Consider the following 26,592-nt stretch of genomic DNA (forward strand, 5'->3'; position numbering starts at 1 on the left):
CAACTTGTAGATGTCCTAGTTATAAGACTTCAGGAAGACGATTTACTTGAAGAGGCCTTAGTATTGAAACTTCAGGAAGACAATTTACTTGTAGAGGTCCTAGTTATAAAACTTCAGGAAGACGATTTACTTGTAGAAGCGCCAAGATAGGAAGACGAAGAAGGTAAGGCAGTAAAAGCGGAAGATACGCTCGGTTTCAGAGTCTGTGTTCGCGCTGGTTCAGCAGATTTGATAGAGTTGATTGGTTTGAAAGCGTCTGTGGAAGACATTGATATTGGTCCGCAGAATGGGTGATAGGGATGTGCCAGGAGAGATGCTGGATGCGACATGGGGCCAATCTTTTTGTGTCGCCGCCATTTTGCACGGCGATTGGAGAACCAGACCTGTTGATTAAAAAAGAGGAAAAGAATGCAATGAGTGACGGAAGGAAATATTAAAGTATTTGGTACCAAAACTACACTCATAGAAATGACTTGTTCGCCTTGTTGGCGCAATTCAAAAGGAGTAAGTTTGGACAACAAAATAGTGTAAAAGTTGCCAAAACAAAATTCATTTTAGTTATCCGAACTTAAAAAATGCTGAAAAAGCTCAAAAAGTTCCGTCAACTAATCAACTCTGTTGGCATTACTTAAAAAGTTGATGTAAGTCGTTGCGTCAACTTTTAAGTATTGCTAACTTCTGAATTCAAGTTCAGGGAACTTAGAAAAATAAACAAGGTTCAAAGAACCAATTAGTTGAGTTATTGTAACTCAACTTGTAAGTTGATGTAACTCGTTCATATTAAGTTACTGGTACGTATTGTTTTGAGTTATTCCAATTTGGTACTTTGTTACTTAATTCACGTAATTGGATCATTTTCTGCACAATTAGCAGTATTTAAATATTTATTTTTGTAATCAGTGCAAAATGTTGTATACTATAGCACACCTCTAGAAAATTATGCTAACCTAGTTTCATTTTCTGAGTTGTAACAACTCAATAAAGTAAGTGCAAATGAGTGCGACCAACATAATGATATCGAGTCAGCGTTACTCAAAATTGTACGCGTTGGCATTACTCGGAAAGTTGACGCAACGACTTACATCAACTTACTGAGTAATGCCAACGAACAATTTCTATGAGTGTACCCATATTCACAGATGACAATCAAATTCGGGTATGACATGTATGAGCACACCCAGAATACAATTAGCACGACAAATAAGTGCATGAAACATGACCTTATACATGTTATAGTGGGGTCGACTTCGAAAATGAAAATAATTCCCGCTAGGATATTTTTTGAGGTATTATTGATGGCAAATGATACAGAAATAATCGAGATATGAAACTAAAACCGATGAAAGATACAAATTCAAAAATTACAGTAGTACAATAATTACCATTTTGCCATAAGTTCAAACATAAATTTCAAGAATAAAAGAAGAAATATTCGAATTTGCCTCAGTAAGTTATCTTATTCTACAGAGTATTTGCTAAAATAGATGGGTAGAGTATAAAATCACCAAATTTTAGATAATTCATAACCTGATATTACCTTTTACCATAATAATACAAAAGCTTTTGTATTTAAATATTGATTTGGTATTATTTGGAGTAATAAATTCAAATGGTATCAAAGAAACTATGAAAAAAAAAATTAACAACATTATAAGAGTGCTAATTTTGTAAGTGTTAAAAATTGTGTTATTTCGTAAAGTTTTCGTCATTTTGAACAAAATGCCGAAACATTTTTAAATTGAAGTGCATGGATATGTACGAAAAAGGCACTATCACAAATTCTCATCTAAAAATTGGTGATTTTCGATCTACCTGTACCCTGGCTTCCGAAAGGTCCGTCTTTGTAGCTAACGATTCCCTTGTCGTAACACACGGGTAATGAGTCTTCTCAAATTCCTTCTCTAAAACATCCAGTTGAACTTGCGTGAAAGTTGTCCTGCTCCTGCGTAACTTCTTGTTCTTTTCATCCTCATCGAGGGAATAGTCCAGTGGTTCGTCGCACTCCTCTATGGGATATGCTGATGTTGAAGGTGGCGGTGAAGTGGTGTGTGGGGAAGTATTGAGGCGGGGAGGTGGAGGGGAGGATGTGGAAGCTCTCTCGGGATCTTCTCCTGCTTTGGGAGACTCAGGAAGATCGGATGTGGAAGAAGATGGAGATTGAGGCATCATTGTGGAAGACTGAAGAGTTGGTGGAAGCATACCTGTGGAAATTAATAGAAATCAATCATTGGTAATAATTACTGAAATTTGTGTTTAACTCTTAGCTTAAAAACCCACACAATAAACTTAAAATTTTATTGTCAAAGTTTTGAGGGAGGGAGGTTCATCCAGAGCCGAATTCGCGAGCAGAGGGCAAAGCAAAAGCCCATCATCGAGTTTGTATAGCCCGAGCTGAGTTTAACAATCACGCTGTAAAACAGGCATATATGTTGCGGGCTCGCGAGTGACCTATATCATTAATAGTAATCAGTTTCCCTTGTTGGGACGTGACACTGTCTACCAGATGACAAGTCTAGATATTATTATGATCTGATAATCCTGAATCGTAAGTTTTAAATATGTTTTTAGTGGAAACCTTAACATATAAACTTATAAAAAATGGTCTTATAAACAGTGGTCGCGCACGCTACCACTGTGCGACCACTTCATGGGTAGATCATAAGGACATCTGCAAAGTAAGTATCGGAAAAACTTCTTAGGTGCTTTTCCCTAAATCCTACAGGGTACTACCTCATCACAATGTCAATGCGCATGTGTATTAACTGTGACGTAGTTCCAATTTCTATGCAAAGAAGTTCGGCAATTACCCCGCGGAATTACAGAATCTGGGAGTATTAAAGGCTTAATGTACGATTTCCTTCCAATTTTAAATTTGTCATTATATACTCAAAATGCTGAAATAATAATAGTAATAATGATCGGGAATGGTTTCTGTCCATTTTGAGCTGAAATAACGAGGTAACGTGAAAGAAACACTGCTTGTTATTTTGGCCGTTTAACATGCAGTTCTATGGGCGGACATAAAGTCATAATTTCTTGAATTATGACTTTATGTCGAACTTTGCTCTGTTTACCTACAAACACAACAAATTTGGCTGATTCCATTTAGGTGCAAGTTGTGACATGTGTAAACATTACAAATATGCCAAAAATCAGGTTTGAAAAAAAATAACCAAATTCATATTATAAGATCGTACATTATGACTTTAAAGTGACATACTCACCTGAAGGTAAAGATCCATAGGATCCACCACATGGAAGACCTGGACAGCACATACCACCCCATAACGGACGGGGATCAACTCCATCAACCTTGGTAGCATCGCTGCCAGTACCACCAGTAGCAGTAGCAGCAGTGAGGCCATAGGCAGCCGCATAATGCGCCCAAACGCCAGCGTAGTTTCGCAGGTAGACCTGTTCGGTGGCTCTGGCGTACTCTGCCGCGGCTCGTTCTGCGGCTCTGTTTCGGAGAATACGGTTGATGGAGCTTACACTTGGTACTGAACTATTGGTACACACACCTGAAATATTTTGTTAGGAAATTTAAAAAATGATTAGAAATTGAATTAAATTTAACAAAATACGAATAATTATAAAACAGCCCAGATTGCATTATTGAACTGGAGTGTCGTAATTTGAAAGAGAAGAAGGTTAGTGGTGGTAAAATTAGAGAATAAAGGTATTGTTTTTAGCCCCTGGAGTGCATCTATCGTCTCATATAACACGGGCGACATCATTATTTTAAGTAAAACAACGAGGCGTAGCCGAGTTGTTTTACGCCAAAAATAATGATGTCGCCCGTGTTATATGAGACGATAGATGCACGACAGCGGCTAAAAACAATACCTTTATTCTCATTCTTAAACACTTCAAATAAAAATATTATACAAGTTTTAATCAAATTAAATCCTACATTTTGCAAGGAATTACCTAGGGCTTAAAATCGATCAGTCCCGTTGTTGCTGTGCTTTTTTCGATTGGTCCAAATAGCGAGTACGGGTATCGCGTCGACGCACATGCGCTGACCCGTGTGATATCGTGTCATATCACACGGGTAAAGCTGGGTAAGAACCAATAAGATTGCAGGAACGTTCTCAAGTGTTTAAGAATTATCTAATCTTGCTTGAGGTACTCCTGGGACTACTATTCAATGATCAAAGAAGCATTTTGCACTACTTTTGCGGGTTTTTTTTGTATTACGGTTTAAGGTTCAATTTATGAAAAACTGAAACTTTAGGGAAATGAATTTAGTAGGAAGTTGGTGTTTAAATTAGAACGACGCATGCACAAACATTAAATAATTATTATTAGAGGCTTACAAAATCTTTCTTATAGTAGGAAGTTGGTGCTAAAACTGTTTAGTTGCATTCACACTTTTTGAAGTAATAAGCCCAATCGCCATTCTAACTTCCGGTTTTTGAGAGCAGTTTTGGGACACTTTGACCTCTGACATATCAGGAAAATTGACGTAATTATTATTAATTTTCTTATTATTGTCATAATGTTGATCATTAAAAATACCAAATAATTAATTTGTAAAAAACTAATATTTTTTATATTTGTTTTAATTATTATAAAACATTTTAGATCATATTTTGTACGTACAAAAACTAAATATTTCTGAATTTTCTGAAAGGTCAAAGGACAAAGTGTCCAAAAACTGCAAAATCTGTCCTACAATGCATTGCTATCTTCCAACGCCGATTTGGCTTATTATTTCAATTACCTTCTGCGGTAAGTTTATCTCGAATTTCCCAGGCAAAGATGGTGGGATTTTCATGTTTATATTGCTCTATCTTTTCCACCACTGCTGGTGTGGCTACTTTTGGTTTACTGCCTCCGATAGCACCAGGACGAACAGACCCAGTCTCGTAAAAACGACCTGCTAGGAAAATATTGAAAACATCACATTATGTAAAGTTTGATGGTCTCTCTTTTCATTAGAAGTAAGGTAAGTCTGGTATTCAAATATGGAATGGTCAAAATGTCAAAATCAAGCAGCTAATACCTGTATCATTTAGCTCTGAATTAAGATCTCAATTGTTGAGAATTAACCTGCTAGGAAAATATTGAAAACATCACATTATAAATGATTTTGATAAGGTTTTATATCTCGTTAACGTCTATAATGTCACATCTCAAAAATATCTCAATTTTTGTTACGGTTGATGTTCTCTCTTTTCATTAAAAGTAAGGAAAGACTGGTATACTGGTATTCAAATATGGAATGGTCAAAATGTCACAATTAAGCATCTAATACCTGTATCATTTAGCTCTGATTTAAGATCTCAATTGTTGAGAATTAACCTGCTAGGAAAATATTGAAAACATCACATTATAAATGATTTTGATAAGGTTTTATATCTCGTTAACGTCTATAATGTCACATCTCAAAAATATCTCAATTTTGTTACGGTCGATGTTCTCTCTTTTCATTAAAAGTAAGGAAAGACTGGTATACTGGTATTTAATATGGATTGGTCAAAATGTCAAAATTAAGCAGCTAATACCTGTATCATTTAGCTCTGATTTAAGATCTCAATTGTTGAGAATTAAAGAAACAGTGATCTAAAACCCAAGGAGGGAACGAAAGCAATAGTTGCATTTTGATGTTATAATCAATGGAAAGCACGGCGCTACACTCTAAATTTTGCAACGGATAATATATATAGTTGTGACAAATAGTTGAACCGATTATTGCACTGTCTTGATGCTACGTACTTTGAATAAACCTGTGTATATATCCCGGGGGGTACTCAAGTTTGGTTTTGGGGTTTTGGTAGGGACGTGCCGCTGAGATTTTGGAAGTAGACCCATAAATATACCAATTTTTCAAGAAATTTGGACCCATTGATATACCAAAAGTCCGAATTTACCCATTATTATGTTTTGATGGATCCAAGTTGTGATAATATTGGATCCAAAACATAATAATGATAAAATTGGGTGCTTTACGCCCAATATTTATTGGTCTCGCTATGAGTTGTAAAATATTGGACTCGACTGCGTCTCGTCCAATATTTTAAAACTCATAGCTCGACCAATAAATATGGGCTCAACCGATCCAATTTTATATCAAAATTGTCTTGGTGTTTACAAAATTTTGGCTAGATTAAGGAAAAATTTGGCTGCTTTGCGAAAAAAATTGAGAAAAATTTGAAAAAGGACCCATTTATATACCAAAATAGGCTTTGAAAAAGGGGTCATTGATTATACCAGAAGGCTGAAAATGCTACCCATGTTTGCGGCACGTCCCCGTATGGTCATTTGTACTGAGTACCCCCCCCGGTATATATACAGTAAGCCAAATAATTAAGGTACCAGTTGTGTTCACCCCTGTATATCCTAAATAAAGTCAAGTATGTCAAAATTAAAACAAGCAGCCAATACCTGTACTCTTTGGCTCTGATTTAAGACCTTATTTGTTGAAATTTGTTAAAAACCCACCTTTTCCCACGTTTTTTAGTTTATGTATGACACCACTGCCCACGTGCTTTTAAAATTTTGATGTGTATTTTATGTATAGGCTTTTTAATTGCCTATTTTAATTTGTCTTAATTTTGTTTTTAATAACTATGCTGCTTATATTCTTGTGTTTTTAAAAATGTATTAATATGTATTATGCTTGTATTATGTATATGCGCTGTGATCGCTTGAAATGGCACTTAATAAATGCCTTTGTAATAATAATTGGTTGAGAATTAAAGAAACGGTGATCTAAAACCTAATGAAGAAAGGAAATCAAAAGTTGCACTTTCCTGTTCTAATCAATGAAAGCACGACACTAGTTTTACGTGCTAATCAATGGAAGTACGGCGCTAGGTCTCTTGATCGCGAACGCTTTGTGTACAAATCAATAGGGCACGCGATGGAGCAAACTGCAACTTTTAAATTGGCATCTTCCTTGGATTTTTGGATCTTCGTGTTTTTATTGCAAGAACAAATTCAACAAATGAGGTCTTAAATTCGAGCCAAACGATGCAGCTATTGGCTGCTGGTTCCAATTATGACATATCTGTCTTTTTTTAGGATATACAGGTGGTGAACATAACTGGTACCTTAATTTTTTGGCTTACTGTAGTGCCTATATTACAATATAAATCCAACAAAGCAGCCATATAGGTGTCAATTGTCTTTTGGAAAAAGACTCGTAATCGGTAAAAGTAATTTCTTGGCTATTTATTACCTTAATTCCTTAGCACTAAATACGCTTTTGATGGAAAATCCATTTTGTTACATACATAACAAATAAATCCCGCAAATCCTGGTTTAATATTAAAATAAAACAAGGACCATATTAAATAATAATAATAATAATAATAATAATAATAATAATAAAAATAATAGCTGTTGTTTTTACCTAATATTTTGCTGACACAGCCATGCGAGACGAGCAGCTGTCTTGATATGTCACAGGGCCTTACGCCGTAGTGCGCCATCTCTACTATACGATGTCGAAGTGTGTCTGGAAGAGGGCGGCCGTTTACAAACATCCTGCTGAGGTGGTTATGTCTGTGACAGAAAAAGATCAAAATAATTTTAAAGCATACATGTACGTATAATAAGTATTGAAGGTGTATTACGAATACATGTGTGGCTTGATACTACCAATGCTTTGCATTGAAGATGGCAGAAGCCCGCACCATAAGTACATTTAGACATACAGGGGAAAGAATAATTAAGCATCGCACACTAGTAAACATGAATTTACAAATGGAAACATGACATGCATAGGCAGATATACCAGAGAAAAAACTCCGGACATATACCTGCCTGTGCGGGGGCTTGAACCCAAGACCTCTCACCTGTCGGGCGAGCGCTCTACCACTGCGCTACACAGACTGTCCTTGATAAATAGGACTCAAGTCTGGTATTTATTGATATGAGCAGTCAGGGTATATAGTACAAACAATACATTCTTCTTTCCCCTGTATATTGATATATTAAGAATAACGATTAAGCATCATTAATTTGATCTCGTGCGCTAGTTTGTAATGTTTGAATGTTTCCATGTTCCAGTGTATAATGCGTAAGCCTCTTCCCTTGTTTGTATGATTATATTAGGCCGGCGGGTAAGCATCACTGATTGATCTCGTACACTGGTATGTACTGTGTTGTTTGTACTGTTTACTGTTGTTTGTACTGCTCATATCCATAAGTACCAGACATGAGTCATCATAGGGACAGTAGCTCAGTGGTAGAGCGCTCGCCCGACAAGCGAGAGGTCTGGGGTTAAAGTCGCCGCACAGGCAGGTATATGTATGTCCGGAGTTTTTACTCTGGTATATCTGCCTATGCATGTCATGTTTCCATTTGTAAATTCATGTTTAATTGTGCTAGTGTGCGATGCGTAATTCTTCTTTCCCCTGTATATTGATATATTAAGAATACGATTAAGCATCATTAATTTGATCTCGTGCGCTAGTTTGTAATGTTTGAATGTTTCCATGTTCCAGTGTATGATGCGTAAGCCTCTTCCCTCGTTTACATTTAGACATTTATCAAACTGCTTTTACATTTATTCCACAGCCACGAGTACAATGACCACCATTAATAATAACATCATTAGTATGGCTACTCTGTCAGCTCCCCATTTTACAACTGGGTGGAGTGGGACAAACGAAATAAAGTGTATTGTCTAAGTACATACCGTAAAATGGGGTAACTTCGGTCAGCGGGGTAACTTTGGTCGGTCAAATATTTTTTTAATGGACATATTTCCGTACAGCAATAGTGTTTTAGTCATTATTTGGTTTCAATTTGTTAAGAAATATATTTGGAAGAAATAATAGTCGCTCATGTCCAATTTCCTCGAAATTTACGAAAACAAACCAGGATTTTTGACCAAAAATGAGCATTTGTGAGCAAGGATGAGTGCTTGATTAATTTTGCAAGGGGTCAAATGTCACAAAAACAACAACTTGCCCATATACAGCGAAGATCAATTTTTTTGATTTTTTTGTCTTCATGGAATGTAATACTCTGACCAAAGTTGCCCCCAAATGCGGGGTAACTTTGGTCATGCTATTTTTAACCCCCAGGGCACCCTTACAAAATTATTAAAAAATCTTTTTCAACTTCAAGGTGTAGAAGGGAACCCTAATGTCACAAATAAAGAGTTAATTAGATATATAATTGGTTTTGTTTGGAAGCATTGGTTTAAAAACTCTGAAAAGTGCCCAAAGTTACCCCATTTTACGGTAACCATTTGGGCCTAACGGGGTTCGAACCCACAGGTTTGCGATTATAGTCGAACACCCTAGCCGTTGGCCATCGTGCTCTCTCATATCAGAGATGATGTTTGATAGACGTTTAATATCAATATTGAACATGTTGAAAGTGTCAAAAAGATAATGAACATAATGTCTCTGTAATGTTGCAGCTATTTATGTTCAATTGATTCATGTCATGTATGCGTCGAAATATTATTTATAAACCCACTGTGGTTTACAAAACATTTTCAAGCAAATATAGATAGGGACTTTTTGCATGTCCTTTATCAAGAAATATAGATAAAACATTGTGCATTAAACATTAAAGAACATAAACGTTAATGGTTAATCAGCAAATAACTTAAAAACAATTTCTAATTTGGTGACAAGCGTGACTTAAATGTTTAAAAAAGGCAAACATTCAACAAAGAAAGACATTTGAACTCAACAATGTTTGCCTTGTTTAAGGCAAAAAGCCAAAGCCACAAAATAAATAAATAAATTAATGAAAAGCCTTCCCTTTATCAAATAGAGTATCAAGATAAAGAAGAAATAAAACTAACAAACAAACAAACAAACAACAACAAAGTCCAAATTATGAATGAGTACATATTTTAAAATGTTGTGCCCCAAACAAAATGTTTTTGTGAATTTCTCCAAAATTGTTGTTTTTACACCAAAACTGCGTTTTTACTTAAGATTCCATATTTAGATTTACATTTCTGCGACTTGAAAAAAGTAGAAAATTAGAGAGGTTTCTAAATCCGAAAATATGATTTGAATATAACTCTAGTGTTCCTTAGTTCCTCCAGGGAACTAGGGAAGTGTGCTATTCTAGCTGAAATCCAAACACCCCTTGTGGAAGACACGACCTTAAACCTATTCTATTACCCCCCCCCACACACACACACCGACACCGCATGGCTAATAATTATTTGGTGCAGCAGAGACACTAAAATGAAAACACGGGATCGATACACGTGAATTGCTATGCACGATTTTGATATCAGACGAAAATCTTCGGATACCGGGTTAGAAAATGATGAATATCTCCGTAAATGAATTTTTCTCAAGAAACCAGATGTGGTCTCATACACTTGAAAATACGTGTTGAACAGATATGATGGTCGCTAGAATGCGCTTTGAAAATTGGCCGTGCGCTTTGAACTCAAAATCGGACCAACACTCTTAATTTTATATTGCGTTGGTCCTGTATGGACTACATCGTGTAGTACAGCTGCACTCACTACTAGGCAGTATAAAAGTCGATGACCATTGACCTCAATGGGGTATACAAGCTTATTCACGCACAACCAAGATCAATTACCCGGCTATTGTGAGTAGCCTTAGTCATGTCCCTCGACTAATTACTCGTCTCAAAGAGCTTCAAAGGTCTGAACCAAATGGCCAATCGTGGCTGTGGATTCAACCTACCATGGCGATTTATGCCATGAAGATATAGGCCCCATCAATATCGTGCCATATGGCACGAAATGGCTTAATATGCATGTAAACAAAATTATTTACACAAATAAGGTCTTATCTTTTGAACAGTTTTGATAATTTATTACTTCTCTATCAACAAAAAATCTTTTTCCTACCTCATAAAAATAACTTATAAATTTTAACCATTTTTAGGGCAAATTTTGCCCTAAAAATATCCCAAAAATGTCCATAAACTTTTTAAATATAGTCCAAAGTAACTCGGATTTCTTTTTATTATTATGTAGAAACACGACATAAAACTGCATTAAAATGTCATATTGATGTACTCATACACTCATACAAAAATGTAAATCAGAAAATATTTTTGTCATCATATTTGGCTATGAGATAATTAATTATTCATGAGCTAATTTGCATAAAATTTACATACTTAATTATTAAACTTGTTAAAAGCATAAAGTCCAAGCTTGCCAATGGTATGCCACTTATTGGTTTTTACCCAACCGATAACACTTCAACGCAGTAGTTAATACCTCCACACCACTCAAATATACCACCTTTGTAGGGGTAATAGAATCTTCAACACAGGGAGTGTGATTCTCAAATGGGGTTACCTGGATAAGTCACTCCATTTAAAATGTACACCCCCTGTGTGGAAGATTAAGGTCATGTTTTTCATAGGGGGTGTGTGGATTTCAAGTAGAATATCCCTAACAATACGTGCATTACCTTGATTGTAACATTGACATAATGATTGATGTATGTGATGGGCTCTATAAGACCTGACGACGGGCTTTTGTTGATTATCACGAATTAAATAATAAGCCTGATGAAAAACGAAAGTAACAAGAATGATAAAATGCGCATGTATTTGTGTTCCTCGTGTTGATTGTATCTTGTTTGGAAGGAGACGGAAATCTAAAAAAATGCATTAAAAGTTAAAGTATCGTAACATAATGTATAGGCCTAAGTATGTATTTTTTTCGAAAGGAAAAGTGCCAGGAAATCTGAAATGTAAACACAAACAACCAACATCACAACACGAATAATTACCCATTTATTTTACTCGTATATAAAAAAACAAGTTCGTTTAAAATGTGCCCCTTATGTTTATTCTTTAGGCTAAAAATATAATGTTATGTCTCAAAGTCCATGGCAGTTTCAAAACGAATGCGGAATGAGGGTTTTTTAAAAGATTGTTTTGAAACTTAATTTTTTAATTTTCGAGTGTTCAAAAGTACACTGCATAAAATTGTGGTTGAAATATCAATTATTTTACAGCTAAACAAATGCAAGTATCGAATCCAGTAACTTTTCTTCCAAATTTGTCACAGAATTTCATGATTTTACGGCAAAACAACTAAAAATAAATAAACTAAAAACGAACGCGCGCGTGGGCTTTGAGACATAACAGTTATTTTAAGTCTTAGCCTGGGCCTCTATTCCAGGAGCATTTTTTAAAATAATGTTTGGATATCGGTCTTTTGAATTATAGTGAGAACTATACATTCACTTATTGTACCTGTGAGTGTTTCATGGTACAATTCACGATCCTTATCATGCTTATTGTTGATATTTAAGGTGGGGGGGGGGGGTTATCCCCCGCATCCCCCTCCGCTTCCGCTGCCTATGCTCAGCCAAAACATTAAAGTAGGATCCGCACATCATGTTTTATTGTGTTCAAATCTCTGATACCTACCAAGTCAGAATCTGGCACCTTGTTACGTGCCGCAACAGGTCAGGGTCAATTTCCAGAATGTATAGAGGTTCAAAAATTAAAGTTACTCCGATTTTTGTGAAAATTGTATTAAATTTTTCGTTATTTTTCTAAGGAATCCGTGTATTTTTATACACAATATTTTTTTTTACTTTCGATGTATCTCTATATTGTTTCAGCTATTGATATTTAATTGATTTATGTGTAGAAATATTTATTTGATAAAGACCTTTTCAAGGGAAAAGCTGAGAAAGGTTGTTATAAGTTCTAATGTAACTTTAGGAATCCGTGTATTTACACACCGTAAGAGCACTTATGTCTCTGTAATATTGCAGCTATTTATGTTCAATTGACTTATGTCATGTATGTGTCGAAATATTATTTAAGCAACATTTTTAAGCAAATATAGATGACGACCTTTTGAAAGACCTTTTCAAGAAATATAGATGAACACATAATGTATTAAACATTTAAGTGCATAAATGATTGAATGGTTAATTAGCAAATTAAATTAAAAGATAAGTTTTTGATTTGGTGACGATGTCCCCATATTGCCTAATCGGGTCACTTATACATTATAATGGTGATGTCAAGTTTAAAATTTTCACTAAAAAAAGCGTGACGTAATTTCGTAATTATTTACACACGATATATAAGAGTCCATGTTTAAAAAACAAAGCAAGCATACTATAAAGAAAGACATTTGTAGTTAACAATGTTTCCTTATTTGGCAATAAGGTATAAAGTCAAAGCCAGAAAATAAAACGAAAATTAATGAAAACGCATTCCCTTTATCGAATGGAGTATCAAGATAAAGAAGAAAAAACAAAGAAACAAACAACAATAAAGGCCAAATTAATGGGTACATATTTTAAAATATTGCCCCCCCCCAATTGTTTTTGTGATTTTCTCCAAAATGCTTGCTTTTACCCCAAATCTGCGTTTTTACTTAGATTCCTTATTTATATTTACATTAACCTAATGCATTTCTGCGACTTGAAAAAAAGTAGAGAGGTTTCTAAATTCAAAAATATGATTTGAATATAACTCTAGTGTTCCTTAGTTCCTCCAGGGAAGTGCTATTAGGCCTGTCTCCTCACATCCTTACACATCCGCTAGACTGTTCCAGTTGAAATCCACACACTTCTTATGGAAGACACAACCTTAACATTCCACACAGGGAGTGTGATTTTTAAATGCGATTACCTGGATGAGTCACTCCATTTAAAATGTACACCCCCTGTGTAGAAGATTAAGGTCATGTTTTTCATAGGGGGTGTGTGGATTTCAACAGGAATAGCCCTAACAATACGTGCATTACCTTGATTGCAACATTGACATAATGATTGATGTATGTGATGGGCTCTATAAGATCTGACGATGGGCTTTTGTTGATTATCACGAATTAAATAATAAGCCTGATGAAAAACGAAAGTAACAAGAATGATAAAATGAGCATGTATTTTTGTTCCTCGTGTTGATTGTATCTTGTTTTGAAGGTGACGGAAACCTAAAAAATGCATTAAGTTAAAGTATCGTAACATAATGTATAGGCCTAAGTATGTATTTTTTTTCGAAAGGAAAAGTGCCAGGAAATCTGAAATGTAAACACAAACAACCAACATCACAACACGAATAATTACCCAAGCTCGCAGTACGAACGCGCGAGTGGGCTTTTCCAGGAGCAAAAAAAAAAATGTTTGGATATAGGTCTTTTGAATTATATTGATAACTATACATTCACTTATATTGTATCTGTGAGTGTTTCACGGTACAGTTCACGATCCTTATTGTTGATATTTAAGGTGTGTGTGTGTGTGTGTGGGGGGGGGGATGTTGTCCCCCGCATCCCCCTCTGCTTCCGCTGCCTATGCTCAGCCAAAACATAAAAGTAGGATCCGCACATCATGTTTTATTGTGTTCAAAATCTCTGATACCTACCAAGTCAGAATCTGGCACCATGTTACGTGCCGCAACAGATTGTATAGAGGTTCAAAAATTAAAGTTACTCCGATTTTTGTGAAAATTGTATTAAATTGTTCGTTATTTTTCTTAGTAATCCGTGTATTTTATACACAATATTATCACTTTTACTTTCGATGTTGATTCAGCAATTGATATTTAATTGATTTATGTGTAGAAATATTTATTTGATAAAGACCTTTTCAAGGGAAAAGCTGAGAAAGGTTGTTATAAGTTCAAATATAACTTTAGGAATCCGTGTATTTGCACACTGTAAAATCACCTTTTCTTCATTATGTTTCTGTAATATTGCAGCTATTTATGTTCAATTGATTTATGTCATGTACGAGGGGGTAACCAAAAGTTTTTGACATCACCAAGAAGTGAAAGAGCTATATCGATGAAATTTTGTCAGTGTAATCACTGGTCCTTATGTACATTATGGTCCAAAAATGGTCTCATAAGTATGTTTACTTTTTTCACAGGTGGCGCTAGATGGGAAGTAGGCGCATAACCTTTTCATGATAAGATCCTCCACTTTCTTGAGTTTCTTCACTGGTGCCGCATCATCCGTAAGTGATGGACGTCCACTTCTTGGCTCATCTGTGAGGGACATGTGGCCAGTTTGGAAATTTCTTTTTCAAAAAGCAACAGTGCCATATGACGGGCAATCATCACCGTAGATAGCTTTCATTTCATCCTAGATTTTCTGAGCATTGTAGGCCTAACCCTTAAAATGCAGGAACTTAATCACTCTGCATACCTCAATTTTCACCATTTTGCAGGTTATGCGCCTACCCCGGGGCGCCTACTGCCCATCTAGCGCCACCTGTGAAAAAAAGTAAACATACTTATGAGACCATTTTTGGACAATAATGTACATAAGGACCAGTGATTACACTGACAAAATTTCATCGGTATAGCTCTTTCACTTCTTGGTGATGTCAAAAACTTTTGGATACCCCCTCGTATGTGTCGAAATATTATTTAAGCAACATTTTAAAGCAAATATAGACGACCTGTTGAAAGACCTTTTCAAGAAATATAGATGAACACATTATGTATTAAACATTTAAGTGCATAAACGTTTGAATGATGGTTAATTAGCAAATTAAATTAAAAAATATGTTTTTGATTTGGTGACGATGTCCCCATATTGCCTAATCGGGTCACTTATACATTATAATGGGGCTGTCAAGTTTAACATTTTCACTAAACAAGCGTGACGTAATTTCGTAATTATTTACACACGATATATAAGAGTCCATGTTTAAAAAACAAAGCAAGCATACTACAAAGAAAGACATTTGTAGTTACCCAGCAAACACAAAACGTTTTCGACATCATTCGCAAAAGGTTATAAAAGGTTGTCAGAAAACGTTTAAATGTCGGGTTATATAAAGGGTATATTAAGAGTATAAAACGTTTTCATAACCTTAAAAACATTTTTGATAATCTACTGCTCAGCAAACAAAAATGTTCTACAGAAAACGTTTAAATGTCGGGTTATATAAAGGGTATAAAAACGTTTTAATAACATTCCAAAAACATTCTTGAAAACTTGATACAAAACATTCTAAACAGAATGTTATTTGGGGTTGAAAAAATATTTTGCGAAAAACGTTTGCCCAAAATATTTTCAATAACGTTTTAAAAACGTTTTCATGACCTTTATATAACCCGACATTTAAATGTTATTAAAAGGTTTTGAAAAAAACATTTTAAGAACATTTCTGTGTTTGCTGGGTTAAAACATTTTAACATAATGTTATTTAAGTATTGACACAATATTTGGCAAAATTGTTTGTAAAAATAGTTTACAATAACATTTTTTGAAAACATTTAAAAATATTGTCGTAGTGTGTTTTTTCATACAAAACGTTTTAAAACGTTATCATGACCTTTATATAACCCGACATTTTAATGTTATTAAAACGTTTTTACCTAAACCAAAAGCCAAAATATAACTTATTTAAAACGTTTTTAAAACGTTTTTGTGTTTGCTGGGATAACAATGTTTCCTTATTTAGCAATAAGGAATAAAGCCAAAGCCAGAAAATTAATGAAAACGCATTCCCTTTATCGAATGGAGTATAAAGATAAAGAAGAAAAAATAAAGAAACAAACAACAATAAAGGCCAAATTTTAAATGGGTACATATTTTAAAATATTGCCCCCCCCCCCATTGTTTTTGTGATTCTCTCCAAAATGCTTGCTTTTACCCCAAATCTGCGTTTTTACTTAGATTCCTTATTTAGATTTACATTAACCTAATGCATTTATGCGACTTGAAAAAAGTAGAGAGGTTTCTAAATTCAAAAATATGATTTGAATATAACTCTAGTGTTCCTTAGTTCCTCCAGGGAAGTGCTATTTGGCCTGTCTCCTCACATCCTTACACATCCGCTGGGCTGTTCCAGTTGAAATCCACACACTTCTTATAGAAGACACAACCTTAACATTCCACACAGGGAGTGTGATTTTTAAATGGGGTTACCTGGATGAGTCACTCCATTTAAAATGTGCACCCCCTGTGTAGAAGATTAAGGTCATGTTTTTCATAGGGGTGTGTGGATTTCAACAGGAATAGCCCTAACAATACGTGCATTACCTTGATTGCAACATTGACATAATGATTGATGTATGTGATGGGCTCTATAAGACCTGACGACTGGCTTTTGTTGATTATCACGAATTACATAATAAGCCTGATGAAAAACGAAACTAACAAGAATGATAAAATGAGCATGTATTTTTGTTCCTCGTGTTGGTTGTATCTTGTTTTGAAGGAGACGGAAATCTCAAAAATGCATTAAGTTAAAGTATTGTAACATAATTTATAAGTATGCATTTTTTTCGAAAGGAAAAGTGCCAGTAAAATATAGAAATGTAAACACAAACAACCAACATCACAACACGAATAATTATCCAATTTTTGGAACAAAATAAAATAATAATGTATAGATGATATTGAAGTAAATAAATAGGTTTCAAATAGTATTATTTACTAAAAATTCAACAATTGTTAATGCGGAAAGACATTTCGTCGGGAGAGTTTGTAAGTAAAACAGTAGGTACCTAAATAAAAACATGCTATTGCATGTTTTTATTTAGGTACCTACTGTTTTACAAGCAATACAAAACATTAAATGGACCCTAGCTTGACTTCGAAGTTCAATAATTATCAATTCAAACTAATTATCAATTACAATAAAGAGTAATTGAAACAAAAGTATTAATTTCGATCAAATACAGCTGGTAATGACAATTTACAGGTGTAAGTAGCATCATACACGTGCGTTAATGAACGCTAATCCCCGCGAGTGGTCACTCACACCGTTTCTTAAGTCAACACGTGGCGACGCGAGCAACGCAGTCGAGCGTTAACAACTTTACTTTTATTTACCAATTCTGTGAACCAGCTTCGAATACTGCAATAGAAGAATAAACGGGTTTGTATGTTTCGCGTGCTTAACACGTAGCTTTAGTCTAAACACGTGGCAGTCGTGTGCACTCTCTCTTTCCCCTTTAGGGATATTTGAGCTCGATACTTCACTGTGTAAATTGCTAACACAACAAGGACTATAATAGAAAGCTATAGAATATCGAGTAATTCGTTTCGTACATGTGGTACAGGGAAAGAGTGCACAACATTAATTTTGAACGATTTTTATTTAATAACGACATATCTAACCAACGACATTGAGTTACACCAGAAAATAAGTGCACATCCTTATAGAAGAGTAACTTTTCAGTAACAGAAATGTCTGAATTTCCAAGTTTTCTTTCTTCAAATGATTGGAATTGCAGTTGGTAATAATAGGCCGTACAGGAAAAAGCATAGAAATACAATAAATGAATGAAAAGTTACTGTTAAAATTCAAAATTGAGGATTTCCGATTTCGAACTATTTTGCTGCTGAATTTTTTTCGTCTTTGTAAACTTAAACAATCTGGATTTCCAACAATCATGACTGGGCAAAAACTCCGGAAATCCGAACTGCTCTATAATAGGGGTGTGTATCTGCTTTTATGTAATACCCCATTATCCAATTGATAAAACAAACAAATAAGTGGAACACTGATTATCTAAATGTAGCGAGGAAAATAATGATGGATGCTATAAAACCAAACTTCTGGGAGAAAATCAACCGTTATTAATTGCAGTATTTACTTATCTATGACAGGTTTCATTTTGAAAAACATTAAGTAATTTATCTACTTTCAAAATACACATTAAATCAGCTATAAAAGGAGCAAGAAAGCCTAATACAAGTAAACTTATCACAAACAAGTAACAATCAGACTTCCAATCATCTGTTTACCAACGAAATTAATGACAAAGCTGCTAAAAGCATTTCAAATTACGGTCACACCCTTGAGCCCACGCCCAATATTCTGTCTCCACGCTTATAGTGGCGGCACTACGGTTTGCTCCCCAACTTTTAAGGTAAAAAACCCTAAAATTGCGGCAATTTTGTGCAAATTTTGTTGATTTTAACACCCTTCCCCCCCCCCCTTGCCCCCGACAAATAATTCCTGGTGCCGCCAATGCTCACATATCTATTATACTGTTTTTGCTACATAGTCTATTTATAATGTTCTACATTACTTATTTTTCCTTTCCGTCTCCATTACGTGTGACTATATATCTTTTGAGTAAATTCTTGTTTCAAACATTGAGTGGCTTCACACGAGAGCGGGGTCCGCATTCAAACGCATCAATGTGGACTCTTCCGGGATTCTCCCCATAGTAGAAAGTGTCTAAAGTTTGTCCACTTTGAAGTACGAAGTAAGGTACGCACATTTTGCGTAAGCGTATCGTGCGTCGTGTATTAAGACGCTCATGTATTTGTGTGCGGCTAGCCGCGTGTTATTTTCCTCATTTGACATTACGGCGCGCCGAAACTGTGTAATTTACTGCGTACTTCAAGGTGGACATACTGTACACGGCACTCGAATCCGCATTCGGGAAATGATCGCATAATATTACTAGTGAGCTAGTTTCTTGTAAGTGCGTTACAGTGCGTGTAGGTGTAGGGCACTCATGACGCGATTCCGTCTGCGCGCACAAGATGAGGAATGCGTCTTAATGCAGATATTGCCTGACGTATGGAGTCACATATTAATGATTTATCACAATATCGCCTTTCGCATTTGTTTTTAAACCACTCGTGAGCTTTGAGACAAACCTATTTTTTTGCCTAATAACATATTTTTATTTATTGAAATTCGACTATCGCATAGTCTAACATGATACATGTGTTGCATTTCGATCACAGAATTCCCAATTCTGTGATTTGGATATCTTAGATTTTAGTACAAACTCGACAGAAATCATTTGTAAGCATTATAGCATGTATCTCAAAGTTAACGGAAGATAAGGCAAGTTAACGGAAGTTTTCCAATATTGAAGTAATATTTCGATTATTTTTGTCATTTTATATATAAGTGGCACGTTAATGGGTCTAGCTTAAACTGACGAAACACGCTTGCAAACTGAGCATCGAAGTAGGTACTTAAAACTACACATAAAACCACATTAGTCTCAGAAGAAAAACTTACAGCTATTAAGCACTGGCTGAGACATTCATGAAAACAAAACATCAGGAATACTTCATTTTGAAACAACTTGGAAATTTATGCGACAATGTGATCCTACGTTGATTTGTGTCATCATTAGACAGTGACTATAGAAGACACAGACTATAGAAGTGACGGAAGAAGAAAAGGAAGGAGAAAAAGAAGAATTAAAAAATTAAAAACCAAAAAGAATAGAAAATGAAAGAGAGAGTAGAGCAAAAAATGAGGAAAGAGACAAGAATGCTTCATAAATTTCTATTTAATATACATTTTTCCAAAATCTTATATGCAAAAATGTTGTGTTAAACATGTTGAAGTATATTTTTCATTTTATTTTTGGATAATAATTTTTACCCGCCTGCTGTCCCCGCTGCTGTCTGCAAAATTATATTATACATTATCATCCAAGGCATTCACCCATTCAACCTTAATGCTGTTTATTTTGTTTACCAGCCAGCGATTTTAACAAATATATAAATAACTTGAAAATTGCTTATCACACGACCCAACCTTTTAAAACTTCCCCCCAAAAGCCCTTAATGTTATTTTTTTCTGGGAAAAGGTGATTTTTGGCCATTTTTACAACCAGGGACGGCCTTTTAGACATTATAGAAATACACGTGACTGCTTAAAAATATGCCCTTTTATTGATCGGAGGTAGTCGTGCATCTACCTTAATGGACACTAGTGATAAACAAAAATTATGTGTATTTTCTGAAAGAAAAACTAAAAGTTTTGTTCACAAAACGATATTGAGCTTTTTGGCGCGCAAAATCTCCTTTTTTAAATTAATTTCTTTTTGTTAGCATCTTGAGCGCGATGTAGAAAGCTTTCATCATAATGTTGCGATGCGGGTTAGTTGCCTGATGAAGTCTGACGGTTCCAGACGCAAGTTGCAAATTAAAAGTAAGTTCCAGTATTTAGTTTATTTCCAAAACATTCTACTGTTGATAATATATAATTGCTTACCTGGTTTGTAGAGATTTTGATGAATTTTCTTGAATGTCTAATTCAATCACCAGGTAATTCGGTTTAGATATACAATCAAGAGCAGTTACAAAAAGTCCAGGCTCACACTGAAGCTTGGTCCTGATTTCATACGAGTAGATTAGATTGACCAGTAATGTCCTGGTGAAAACGCGTTTAGTCCCCTTCCTCTGGCGTCCCAGAACCACTATAAACGTGTTCTACATATAAAATGACAGCTATGATAGTTCGTTTTCAATTATATATCATTTTTCATTCCACCCATCCATCCGTTGCTTATTGAATACACAACCCGGCTGCGCAAACAGGTATTAAACATATCTCGTCGCTTTTGTTGTTACAAATTTGTTACCAGGCTTTTTATCAATAACAATGACCTTTTTTTTTTCTTTTTAAGGAATAAAATGGCTAAAAGCCGTGGTGTGAAATCAATATGATGAGTACAATAGGTAACCTGTGTATCATAACAGGGTTAACAATGGGTAAAATTAATAAATGGAGTGGATTAATAATGCGCCAGTTGAAATATGATTGGAAATTAAATGGCTTGTTAATGACGCGTTTAGCATCCCATTGTCAGGGAATTGTAGTAGCACTCGAAGCCTAGAGATTGGTAGATTGTGAAGCGGTGACTTCTCGCTACCATTTCAAAAACCAAACCTGAACATTATATTGATGGGGATACAATTTCGATGTTGTAAATCACTTTCAAAACTAAAATAATGTGCCCAAATGTCAGAAAATTATTTTAGTTTTTAAAGTATAATAAGGTACCATAATCCAACTTTCACTAACGTAACATACGCGCCGTTTTAGTATGCGGTTTTTGTTTTCTGTCTTGAAATGATACGATAGGATATTATTCAAATTGATTGGAACACTTCTTTGGAGAAAACGATTCCCTTCAATATGTTATGGGAACGAACAAATCAATCAACAAACCAGTCATCTAAGCAACCTATCAAAATTAATAATCACATCAACATCTTTCATAGTTCAAGTAGCATTATGTTTGTGTTTGCTAATTGAAATAGAGGTGACAATTATTTTGAATGACTTTACAACAGGATGGTACCACCAGGGCTCGAACATGTATCGCAAGGGTCTTGAATGACTGTACGACACGATGGCACCACCGGGGCTCGACCCTGCATCGCAAGGGTGTTGTATGACACTATGACTGTATGGCACGATGGTACTACCGGGGTTCGAATTTGCATTGCAAGGTTCTTGTATGACTGTACAACACGATGGTACCACCGGGGTTCGAATTTGCATTGCAAGGATCTTGTATGACTGTACAACACGATGGTACCACCGGGGTTCGAATTTGCATTGCAAGGGTCTTGAATGACTGTACAACACGATGGTACCACCGGGGTTTGAACCTACATCACAAGTGTCTTGTGTGACTGTCCGACACGATGGTACATCGCACCTGCATCCCACGATCATGAGTCAAAACCACCAATACAGCTGAACCTCTAGGGAGGAAAACACGAGTCAATTAATAAAAAGGTCATTAATAACACCTATACTGAGCCTATCAAGTTTACCATGCATATTACTGCGTTAGTATGATCTAAACGCTCCCAAAAGGTTTAATTAATCTTGTCGATTGACGCTGTAATGGTGATTTTTTTTGATGAATTAAAGCTACATACGTCAAACTATTATATTTGTAATTATCGATAATTTGATAATGACGACAATTGGTTATTAAATACTTCAATAAAGAAGAGAACAAATCGGGCGTGTATCTATTGTTTTGTATTTTCAGGTGGCGTACAATTGAATGTGCAGTTTGAATTAGGTGTGAAATGTCCATGCTGCACAACCCGATTAAATGTACAATAAGGTAACTAAGTTTGTGATTCGATTGTGTTTTATATCTTACGCTGAAGAATATTACCAAAACAATTTGATTCCAGATTTATAGTTGAATTTATATAGGTACATGTAGTTTGGATGTTAGAACAGCGTGTATCCCAATGACTTAGATCAGTATGGGTAGTATCGTAAAATAGGACTAACATTATTACTGAGAAAAGAAAGAAAGAACACTTTACCAACCCAAAGTGTTATATACAATTAACTAGACAGCAAATAAACAAAAATCCCGACCGGCGCACAACCCAACTTGCAAAAAGCAAGGGAATGTGCCCGCATGGGATTCGAACCCGATACGGACGCTTTATCCATTAGGCTACCAGCTCCCACTAATAAACGGTAGTTAAAACTGGGTCTAAGCAGTCGAGGTATACAATATATACAAATAACTATTACGTAAGCACACAAGTACAGGAGATTATTAGTGATGCTTAATTGTTTCCCCAGCATAAACACAAGTAGAGTATAGGTAATGGGGATACGCATCCTGCACAAGAACAAATAAACACAATGTGGAACGATAGATCGCTACAAGGGGAAACTAAATATAATTAATAAGAAAGAAAGAACAATTTACCAACCCAAAGTGTTACAATCAAACAAGGCAACAAATAAATACAAATCCCGACCGGCACACAACCCAACTTGAAAAAAGCAAGGGAATGTGATGCCGGCATGCGATTCGAATCCACGAACTTCCGAGCTCTATGCGGACGCTATTATCCACTAGGCTTAGGCTACCAGCTCCCACTAATAAACGGTGGTTAAAACTGGGTCGAATGTAAGATACAATACATACAAAACAAATTAATTATTACGTAAGTCCAAAAATACACAACGAAAAGCATCAGTAATGATCTCATTAATTGCAATTCATACTCCCTGTGTAGAAGATTAAGGTCATGTCTACTACAGGGGATGTATGGATTTCGACTGGAATAGCCCCATGTCAAATTAATTTTCAAAATATACATTGTGATTTTGAATCTGCACGAAAAATAATTTCAAAATTGTCAATAGTCTTGTTCCAATATTGACTTTCCTATTGTCGAGCAATATTTCAAATACGATGGTCGCATGAAAAGAATATCACGTTTAACACGTAATAAAGCTACTCAACAAGCATACGCGACGTGATATTGATAGTTAAGGGGGTACTACACCCCTGGCCAATTTTGTGCCTAATTTTGCATTGGTGACAAGTAAGATATGTATATATTATAGGGGCAAGGACTACAACTACTGCACTGAAAATTCAGCAACCCAAGGCAAGTAGTTATTGATTTATTGATCAAATATTGGTTTTCCCTCATTTTTGACTGTAACACCACAACTGTTGTCTGTGCTGAAATAAAATTTCCAGTGCAGTAGTTGTAGTCGTTGCCCCTATAATATACATATCTTACTTGTTACCAATTCTCAATTTTTGAGAAAAATGCAAAAATAGGCACACAATTGGGCAGGTGTAGTACCCCCTAAAGCTGTATATAATTGAAGCTTTTATGGTTAAGAAACTTTTCATATTTTCATTCAAAAGCATTACAATATTTTTTGCTTAAAAGCTATTGATATTTAATGGTATGGATTTAATGTATCATTAGGTTTATGAATGTTTCAATGTTACTTTTTAAGGATAGACGATGTATTGTTGGTCGAAGCAGCCAAAAAAAAATCGACTTTCATTATGTAAATCAATATATTATTGAAAAATAACACTTCGATGTTTTGTAAAAGTTCTTTCTACAAATCATATACACCAGGTACAAAAAGAAACTCGTCAGTTATAGTCATATTTGCTGTTCAACAACCTGATAATTTTGGATTAGTCTGAAATATACATTTTGGTAATGGGACTTTGCTTTCTTATTTGACACCCTGTTGAAACAAGAATTGGCCAAGATATGTGCCTCCAAAGCCTCATACCCCTAAATCAAAAGTTGCAATTTCAACGATTTTCAATGGGAATGTTGTATTGCACACAAACATCATGGGCCAATCAATAAAGCATAAAACAGGCACAATTGAATCGTTAAAACAGTCATGATGACTATAACTGACGAGTTTCTTTTTGTGACTAGTGTACTTTGAAAACTTGCTTGATTTATTGTTATTAAAAAGTTATGTACGTTTTTCAGCCCTCTTAACAACATAATTCAAGACCACAGGACCTAAAAGAGTATAATATTCTTCTACACACTCGCTATGAAAATATCAATAAAATTTTTGCCAAAGCTCATGTACCATTCGCAAGATGCTGTGAACTACCAAATAGCAACAGTTTAAAATAATTGCTAACATTATGTAATCGATATGTTTATGAGCATAGCCAGCTTAATTTGAAACTCTTTATATTCCTATTTATGCTTTTCTATGGGGTTGACACATAATTTTAATGTCAAAAAGGGGGGGGGGGTGAACATTTTGAGATCTCAAAAGGGGGCCCGAAAAATTTTCGCAATGAAATTTTTTGCATCAGGCCCCCCAACAAGTGTTTGTGAACGGTCCCTTGTCATAAATTTGTAAGGCATAAAATAAACGCATAAAGTAATGGGACTTTTTCTCTATTGTGAAATTTAAATGATAGGCCTACTACCGTATTATGCTATCTACTGAAGATACAAATGGAATCCAACATGCATTCGCTAATCACTATATTATGTGACACGTCACAGGGAATGAATAATGATTGATTGATTGATTGATTGATTGATTGATTGATTGATTGATTGATTGATTGATTGATTGATTGATTGATTGATTAATACGAGACGCTCCACACGCAGAATACGCTCTAATGCGAATTTCAAAATCTCATCAATATCAATGATTTTCTCCTCTATCTATGAACCGATTTGCTTACTCGCCAACTTACTCCTCTAACGATGAAAAGTACGTTGCCGAGTAAATAACAATAGCTGCGGCGTAACTTTACTAGTTTAGTAACTTACGCACATTTGGAAGTCACGAAATTATTAGATACTCGCCAACTTACTCCGCAAAGATGAAGAGTAAGTTGCCGAGTATAATAACAATGGAACTTACTAGTCTAGTAACTTACGCCGATTTGGAAGTCTCAAAATGCGAGATACTCGCCAACTTACTAAACTAGTAGCTTACTCCGAAGTTACGCGGATTTGGTGCACTCAGCGGAATGAGTGTGAACTTAAAATAGGGTTAACTGAATGGGCGACTCCATTTGAAATTCACATTTCATGTGTAGGAAATAGCTCATTGTTCATAAAAATAAAAGACTAAAATGATGGAGAATGTATTTCAGCTGTCGGTGCCTCGATAAAAATGTTTGTTCCTTTATTTCCTTATGACGAGTATTGGTTTACAAGAAGAAATTAAGTTTGAACAACTGAGTTTCTTCTCTTTAGAGTAAGTGACGCGACCACGCCCATTTTTGTACACAAAAATGTAAAACGCACGAGACTTGAATGTATTAACCGAATAAGAAATGCAATGCAGTACGTAGAGCTGTTCAGGAACGTATAATACACATGGTTCTAAGAGTATCATTATTTTTATCCTTTTCTTCAACCTACGCTTTTTTAACATGGTAAAGAACAAAACCAAAAAAACCCCAAAAACCCCACCAACAACAACGAAACAAAAAAAACCACTTATATAACGAAGAAGAACATGAAAATTTGTAAAACTTTTAACTGAAACTGAAGGTAAACAAAACCAACGAAGAAGAAGAGAACAAACAAGCAAACATGAACTTATTCAAACCAACACGACCTGGTGATATCTTTGCAACGCAAGAATGCAATAAATCTTGAATAAACTG

At 35.2% G+C, this 26,592-nt stretch overlaps 1 protein-coding gene across 3 annotated transcripts; it reads right to left on the bottom strand.

Moving 5' to 3' along the window:
• Window positions 1-8: 8 nt before the first annotated feature.
• LOC140169675 (paired box protein Pax-6-like) lies at window positions 9-21,098 on the bottom strand. Of its 3 annotated transcripts, none has more exons than XM_072192967.1 (6): window positions 20,889-21,098; window positions 7,361-7,512; window positions 4,727-4,882; window positions 3,225-3,521; window positions 1,813-2,201; window positions 9-383 (listed from the first exon to the last, which is right to left on the bottom strand). In XM_072192967.1, exons 2-6 carry the CDS (start codon window positions 7,491-7,493, stop codon window positions 114-116), a joined length of 1,245 nt encoding a protein of 414 aa, XP_072049068.1. In that variant the 5' UTR covers window positions 7,494-7,512; window positions 20,889-21,098; the 3' UTR covers window positions 9-113. The 3 variants fall into 3 exon arrangements, with proteins under 3 accessions (XP_072049068.1, XP_072049069.1, XP_072049067.1); XM_072192968.1 differs by having other exon boundaries at window positions 1,819-2,201; window positions 4,727-4,885; XM_072192966.1 differs by having other exon boundaries at window positions 4,727-4,885.
• Window positions 21,099-26,592: the final 5,494 nt, after the last annotated feature.

Source organism: Amphiura filiformis, chromosome 14 (assembly GCF_039555335.1).
Source record: "Amphiura filiformis chromosome 14, Afil_fr2py, whole genome shotgun sequence".
NCBI classification, from domain to species: domain Eukaryota; kingdom Metazoa; phylum Echinodermata; class Ophiuroidea; order Amphilepidida; family Amphiuridae; genus Amphiura; species Amphiura filiformis.

Coding starts and splice junctions, on each gene's coding strand:
- LOC140169675 (XM_072192966.1), bottom strand. CDS start 7,493: ATGTTTGTAAACGGCCGCCCTCTTCCAGACACACTTCGACATCGTATA. Junction 3,522..4,726: donor AGATAAACTTACCGCAGAAG/GTAATTGAAATA, acceptor AAAATATTTCAG/GTGTGTGTACCAATAGTTCA. Junction 384..1,812: donor TTTCGGAAGCCAGGGTACAG/GTAGATCGAAAA, acceptor TTTAATCAACAG/GTCTGGTTCTCCAATCGCCG.